Source organism: Plasmodium gonderi (assembly GCF_002157705.1).
Source record: "Plasmodium gonderi DNA, contig: Chr09, whole genome shotgun sequence".
Classification (NCBI taxonomy): Eukaryota; Apicomplexa; class Aconoidasida; order Haemosporida; family Plasmodiidae; genus Plasmodium; species Plasmodium gonderi.
The window spans coordinates 449,323-457,215 of record NW_021628934.1 but is presented as its reverse complement, the minus strand read 5'-3'; the positions used below and the strand labels follow the sequence as shown (position 1 = coordinate 457,215).

At 30.4% G+C, this 7,893-nt stretch overlaps 2 protein-coding genes across 2 annotated transcripts; one reads left to right on the top strand and one right to left on the bottom strand.

The window, feature by feature from the left end:
- Window positions 1-489: 489 nt before the first annotated feature.
- Window positions 490-2,949, top strand: PGO_090870 (hypothetical protein, conserved; the record flags this gene model as incomplete). Its single annotated transcript, XM_028687676.1, has 1 exon — window positions 490-2,949. The coding sequence occupies one exon, from the start codon at window positions 490-492 to the stop codon at window positions 2,947-2,949; it is 2,460 nt and encodes an 819-aa protein (XP_028543477.1).
- Window positions 2,950-3,948: 999 nt separating this feature from the next.
- Window positions 3,949-6,858, bottom strand: PGO_090860 (endonuclease/exonuclease/phosphatase domain containing protein; the record flags this gene model as incomplete). The annotated part of the gene is made up of 3 exons (XM_028687675.1): window positions 3,949-4,109; window positions 4,357-4,453; window positions 4,648-6,858. The coding sequence occupies 3 exons, from the start codon at window positions 6,856-6,858 to the stop codon at window positions 3,949-3,951; spliced, it is 2,469 nt and encodes an 822-aa protein (XP_028543476.1).
- Between the last annotated feature and the right edge of the window lie 1,035 nt (window positions 6,859-7,893).

The window sequence follows — 7,893 nt, the reverse complement described above, 5'->3', positions numbered from 1 at the left end:
AATAAGCATTTAGCAACAATAGCAAAAAAATCCATAGCTTCTGCTACAATTTACCTTTTCAAAAATGTTACAAAAAGAAGAAAAAAAAAAAAAAAAAAAAAGGTATTGCAACTTTATTTCGTCGTGCATGCATTCAACAATTTTTACGCGTTTTTAATTTAATTAACACTTTCAACTTGTTCATCTCCCATAAGATAAACATTCTCTTTTTTGCACGACAAAAATTCAAACGTATTCATGTAGCTATGTTATGATTATGTAAAAGCCAAGGGGTAATATGCAACTGTGCAAAGCAACCCTATATATGAAGAAACATGTAGGAAAAAAGGAAAAAAAAAAAAAATAAAATAAAATAAATACATAAGAAGCCTAAGTGTATGGAGGACAAATTCGACTACGGCATAAATCCCCCCACATTTTTTTTCCACTGCTTAGAGAGACTTTTTTGCCTGGATCTCGCAAAGTAAATGTCATAAGAAAAGTGGGAAGATGCATTTCAATAGTAACGAAAAAGGGTTCCATAACAATGGTCTGATCTACAAAAACATAGAGAGAATAGACATTTTTGATGTGAAAAAGGCTACAACGGAAAATGGAGAACCCATAGATTATTTACAATTTTTAAGTAAAAAAAATTGCTTGAAGAAGATAGAAAGCGTGCTAAGCAGACACGTTATAAATAGCCAAATAGTGATAACTAATTTTGCAGATGAATCAGATGAACTTATAAACTGTGAATATATGTATGAAACCGTTTTAAGAAATAAAATGTGTTTCTTTTTAAAAAATGTATATTTATCAAGTTTTTTTACGAATGATTACATGAATTATATCCGTAAGAATTATAACCAAACATTGTTATCCCTGAATTGTAAATATGACAACAAAATATACATGAACAATAACTTTGTCTATTTATGTGTTAACGATTTGACAAAGTTAAGATTAACTTCTCACAGAAATATATATAAAGATAGGTTCAAACAGAACCACGTCGTTGTTTTAGATATTTGCAATGAGGAAAAGGTAAATACTACACACGACCATGTGGAAAGGAAGAAATGTGGAACCCCAAATCAGAAAAAGGGTAATGAACCAGGTAGAAATTTAAATGAAAATATAAGGAATGAATCTAGTACCCAGAATAAAATCTTAGGAGAAATGAATTTTATTTCTCATAAGTTGAACCAAAAAAAGGAAGATAAAAAAATTTCAGATAATTTGGATAAAAAATGGAGCACCAGTATTTCGCCAAAATTGAGAAAGAAATATGAAGATTTTTTCACAGATATACACACATATCCAGTAGATTTATTGGGTTTATACAACTATGGAAAGGATTATAAAACATTTTGTGAAAGATTAAAAAATGTTTTAACTCTTAACGGGTCTAAGGATGCAGAAATTTATGCAGTCCATGTGCAATGTCATGAATGTTTTTACGAAGAAAGTGGATATACTTCCGTTCTGAAAAATCGCACACGTGATGAAGTATCTCCAAACAAACAATCCAATGTTGATAATTGTTATAATATTGGAAACAACCCAACGAATACTTTATTCAGTGAATTTAACATGAGTAATGTTGCAGATATTTATAAAAATATTTTTTTCAACTCATCTTCAAATGAAACAGCAATAAATGTAAACAGTTTAACGAATTTTTACAACATGTATGGTTTGAATAATGGTGATTGTGACATCATAGTAAGTTCAAGCGATTCAGCAAACAATCATGCAAGACAGACGTTAGGTATAAAAAACGAATTAAACTATATGGATATACCAACAAGGAAGAATTGTAATGAGGAACCCTTGTCTTATGAACTCAATATGAATTATATAGAGAAGGAATTCCTTTCCAGAATTTTCCCACCCCCAAAGGAAACGTGTGAAATAATGAAAAAGGATTATATTAGCCTCAATGATATGGACATGTGCAAGTATAATGGAGTGGTAGATATATACGATTTGATATCTTTAAATAAATCAAATAAGAAAAAGAAAGTATACAACATAAATGGTAAAACATTTTACGTTAATTACAAATCTTGTAGTAGCAGTGAAGTGAGTCTAAGCTGCATTCGAAGCACCAATTCTGGTACAACTAAAGGGGTAACATCAAATGAACAAAAAGGTTCTAACATTTTAAATACTTCAACAAGAGGAAAAAATTTGAGAGATTATGTAAAAGGAGGTTATCAAAAAAAGGAATATTTCCAGAATTATGGAAATAAGGCATGGGACGACCAATGCACTCAAAATTTTTCTCAAAGAGAAAATGAAAAAAATAAAAAAGTGTATAACATAAAACCTCGAATGGGCATAAAATCGATAAAAACTGAGAGCAGTGATTTAGAACGAGCGAAATTAAAAAAAATTGACAAAGTTTTGAATTTTTTAAAAAAACACAAGAACTACTATTACAAGAACAATGAACGTATGTTACAAAGAGAATATCTTTACAAGCTTGTCAGCAACATGTCAGATGCAGATGCTAGGAGCGTAACCAAAAGAAAGGAGATGCCAAATGAAACCAAGTGGAATAGAGAACAGAAATATGACGAATTTGTAAGTTACCTAATTGAATATATAGGAAAAATCCTGCTGGATATAAAAATAAATTACAAACATAACGAAAATATGCTTATTAAAAAAGAAAAAAAATTCTATAAAATCCAGAAAATAATGTTTAGCAATGGCATAATCAGTAATTGCACTGTTCGTAATGTATGCAACTACCTTATTGGCAAATTAGTTAATAAAAAATATAGAGATAAACGAAAGCTCTGTTATGTTTTGTCCATATTTGGACAGTACTACAGTTTTATCAATTCTGATAAATATTCACAGGAAACGTGCAGTCAGGTTTCCAGCCATCTATTTTTTTTCAGTTCTCCTAAGACAATATATATAATGATTTTAAATACTCAAGACAGAGTGCTATAATGTGTTGGAGGTTCGAAGAAATGTGGGTGTAATAAAAAAAAAAAAAAAAAAACAACAAGACACATATTCGATGGAGAATTATTCCGTAGAGGTACACATATATGCATAACTTTGAGCTTGCTTATTTGTTAACCCCCACAGCTTTCAAAGTTTAATTTCTCAAAAGTTTCCTATTTATATGAGTTCTCCCCTCCACCACCCCCCCCCTTATTTGTAAATTCGGCTTAACGTATTTTCTAGCTCATCCAATTTGTTCTTTTAATTTTTACGTATGATCTAGATTTTTTCATTTTATTTTATTTTTGCAGTTTTTAATTATCTTACATGGGAGCACGATGTTTTAAATGTTATTTGATTTTTTGTTAAATTTTCATCACGTGAAAAATAAAATACAGAAAAAGTAAAAAGACGAAACAATTTTTTTTCACCTTTTTTTTTTCACTTTTTTTTTCACTTTTTTTTTTCACCTTTTTTTTCACTTTTTTTTTTCACTTTTTTTTTCACTTTTTTTTTTCACCTTTTTTTCACGTTCAACATGCACGCAAATAAATTTAAGCTGAATTAGCGTGAATATGAGAAGGATAAAAATCATTTCTACCAACACGAAGAAATAACTCAATTTTCGATTTTTTATTTTGTTTGAAGGATGAAATATACTAATTGGTTTACATGTATAAGGAACACAGTGCTTCATACAAATTTGCATTAATCCGCCTTACATATAACACCCTTACTTTTTTTGAAGAAAAAAAAGAACAAGTCAACTTGTCAGTAGACTTTGGTGTATTTACACATATGTGTCCCTATGTATGATGAAACATTATTCCTCCAATACTACAGAGTTTGTATGTGTGTGTACTATTTTTTTGTTAGGTACGTGTAGGAAGAAAGGGGGAAATAAAATGGACTCTAAAATTAAGAGATACTCTAAGGGATGCCCGAAGACAGGCCAAAATATAGCACTATTTTTTTTTTTTAACGCAAAGGGGTTTGCATGGCCTATAGATCATTTATCTCTCTTGTACACATTCCACGGGGAGTATATTCCATTCTGAATGCGTTAAGTGTAACCTTTGTTGACGGAATTTCATGATCATTCTTCATTTTGTACATTTGAAAACAGCAAGAAACGGGACTGTGATCACTAGCCATTAATATGCCTTCAAAGAAAGGAAACCCCCCCAAAAAAAAAAAATAAAATAATAAAATAAAAAATAATAAAATAATAAAATAATTAAATAATAAAATAAAAAAAAGTTGGTATAGGAGTGCATGAAATGTGTAAATGAATCTGTCATGGAAGAATAAGAAAGGGAATAGTAAAATAAATGATGTGAAGTGGATCCTATATGATAATCCACAAATACAAATCGTTTGCAAAAACGTGTTTTTAGTGAATTCAATTACTTTTTTCCTGTGTCAACGGTGAATGGTAGGAATTAGGAACAAATATTAGACATTGTTTGGTTTTTTCACAGGACCATTTGAAAATTCTATCTGTCCACTGCAAGGAGGAAAAAAAAGTGGAAATATCAGAATGTGCTAGAAGTCGACAGATTTGTGAATTGTGTAAAAATTTACAAATATTCGATGTGTTCCAAAAAAAAAAAAAAAAAAAAAAAAAAAAGGTGCACAAATATATGGTTCTTGTACTAATTCCGTAGTTGACTAGCCAAAAAAATGGAAAGGAAATCTTACAGAAGGTATACGTGACTCCTGCCTCCCTCCTTTGTACCACTTGATGTTGTGGATAAGCTTATACTCCTTCTGAACCCAATTGGCATCGTTCCTATTGATAACTGGACGATTTCCATTTTTCTTATAAGTTGGAAGAAAGGTAATAGGAAGTTCCTGAAAGCTTATGGATAAATCATATGAATAAGCGGAATGGCCCTCATCATATTTTAATAATTCTTTTAAATTATTATTTTGTAAGCATTGAACAGCTTTTTCTAAATGTATTCCGTAAACCCTAAAGTTAAAATCTCCCATCCAAATGACGTGATGAAAGACATCCTTAAAATTGGTTGTAGTTTTGTTACTAAAGTATTCACTTAATTTAGTGAGAATAAATTCTCTGGATTTTTGTCTTATTTCTCGATCTTTCGCTGGCATATGACAACCAATAAATAGAATATATTGATTAAAAATGTTGAATAGTATTGATACACAACCTTTGCTATTATTTAATTTGTTAAAAGCTATAGATTTCGATGCACATAATTTTATAGCACCATTTGGATGTAATTTAGATTTTCTGACCCAAGCTGCAATGGTTGTTGATTTCATCTGTAGAAATGCACCGTCTCCATAACCAGACAATTTACAATCAGTTAGTGGTAAAAATTCATATGTTTCTTGGTTTATTTCTTTCAAATAAATGGACAAACAATCGATTATATTATCTGATATGGATTCTTGTAAACATATGACATAGATGTCATAGTAGGGTTGTATCCAGGTAGCAAATACTTGTTTTTCTTTTGATGTGTGAAGCCTTTGATAATTTGTCTTTACTTTGGAATAGTTGTGGTTTCTTTTTTTGAAGTCATTAATATCTCCTACTTCTTTTTCATCCATCCTTGGGTATTCTTCTACTCTTTTTTTCTGATTTAGACATATTTGATAATTTTCAAAATTATTTGTATCAAGATCCTGCTTCAACACATTGTAACTCATTGGTTCTTCCTTTCCTGTGCTTCTATTTGGAATTTCCAGTTTTATATTATTTTTAAATTTTTTACTCTCCTTTTCTTTGGAATCATCAAGGAGAGAACAACAATTTTTAGTATATCCCATCATAATAGAATTTTTTCCTTTGTGAATATCTGCATCTTCTTCACATTTAAAAGTTTCATATGTAGTACAACATTTTTGAGGATTCCATGTGCTCCTTACATTATTAAGATAATTGCGTGATAAATTGTTCCTTTCAATGCAGACACTAGGAATGACCGAAGTTGGTGTACTGCTCCTTTGGTTTCTTTTGGAATCGTTTAGGAAATTCTTTTGTGTTTTTTCGAATAATTTCTCGTTAATGTATTGTATATGTGTGTCACTTGAGTGTCTAGAACCCTCTAACTTTGATGTAGAATCCGTAATCTTAAAATTGTGCATTTGTTGGGCATACAATTGGGGGTTTATAGATCTGAGAGAATATCGATCATTCTGCTTTACAGAATAAATTTCCTCTTTTACATCCTCTATAATAAAATCAGCTGTGTGTCTCTTCTTATCATATGAATCATTTTTGGAGAAATCAAAATATTCACAATTCCAAGTCCCGACAAATACACTAATTGGGGTATTTTTTAAAATCTTTGAATCATCAACATTTATTAATTTCTGTCTGTGTGTGAAGTAGTTATATCCCATAACATTCTTTTTTTCCTTTTTCCAAAATCCATTTTTATTATTGTTCAAGTAATTGGCACCAATCACGTGTCCTTTAAAATTGGAAACCTTGTCCTGACTAGACTTATTATTAGTATCGTTTCCACTTGCATACGCTTCTACATCTCCTTTCGTCTCATCATCAGCGGAGGAATTGTTAGCAGAGGAATTTTTAGCAGTGGAATTGTTAGCAGAGAAATTGTTAGCAGTAGAAATGTCAGAAGCTGAATCGTCAGAGGCTACAAAATCCTGATCGTTACTTTTGTCACTTGAATTTGCAATCGCATCTGTGTCGCTTGTACTTTTAAGCTGGGAATCCGACACATGTGATAGAGAGCTGCTAAAGACGCTGTAACATTTGGTATTTGTTAAGATTTCTTCTTCCTGATGTTCATGGCTCATGGATTTACAAATCGAATTCGTTTTCTTTTTTCTATTTGTCTCCTCATTTGAAAGAATCAATTCGCTTTTGTCATTGATTTTTGAGATAATGTTATTAAGGGCATCATGAGACATTTTTTTTTTTTTTCACAATTGGGACATAACGTTTGAGTACTATATTGATGCACGCTCACGAGTACATTTGTCACATTCTTCTATTTTGGAATGTTTCTATTTTTGCATATTTCTACTAGTTTTTCTTCTTGAGTCGTTTCCAGAGGGGTGTGATTATCTTCGTCTATATAACTGTTTTAATCGCTTTTTACACATGAAAAAAGGTATGATGGTGGGGAACACATCTTTTTCTATATTTACTGGGATAGTGCACACAGAGGAGCAATAAAATGCTTAAAAGTTGTACAAGAGAAAACGTCCTAATTTTTATAGTTGTAAAAATGTCTTACTTCGAGTGGGAAACTATAATTTTTTTTTTTTTTTTTTTTTTTTTTTATTTGCAGCTTCTTTTACCCCGAACGCTGGTTACTTGAACATATACACATGCATAAAAAAAAAAAAAAAAAAAATTATATTTGATTATTTTTCAAATATACACCACACTACTGTATTGTGACGCAAATATTATAAATGAGTACACAGAAGTAAATAAAACATAGGAAGAAAGAAGAAGTGAAAAGTACAGATGCATATAAGTAGATATTTGTTTATAGCAGGATGCAACACAAAGGTAAAACTATTTACTCTTTAAGAAGTAGGAGTTCAATATAGTACATAAAAAAGATGTCTTAAATGAGTGCCACTTTAACAAATGTAAAGAAGATCTTATCATATCTCTCATATGAACCTTAGATCTTTCTACTAGTCAATTCATACACTCACTGGTTAAGTGTAACATGGGGGAAGTTTCACCATGGCTTGGTATCATTAGAAGATTTTTCAATTTGAAAAAAAAAAAAAAAAATTGAATCGAAAAAATATTCAGATAAAAGTAAATGTGTATAATTACCTTAGCATCATGCTAATATTAATTGAGTTATTATCAGAAAGTTTCGCTTTTCTTCTTTTTTTTTTTTCTTTTATGACTTTTTTTAATTGTACATAAGGGATAGTCTAAGTCTACTTTACAACACACGGGATGATGAAAATGGTCAA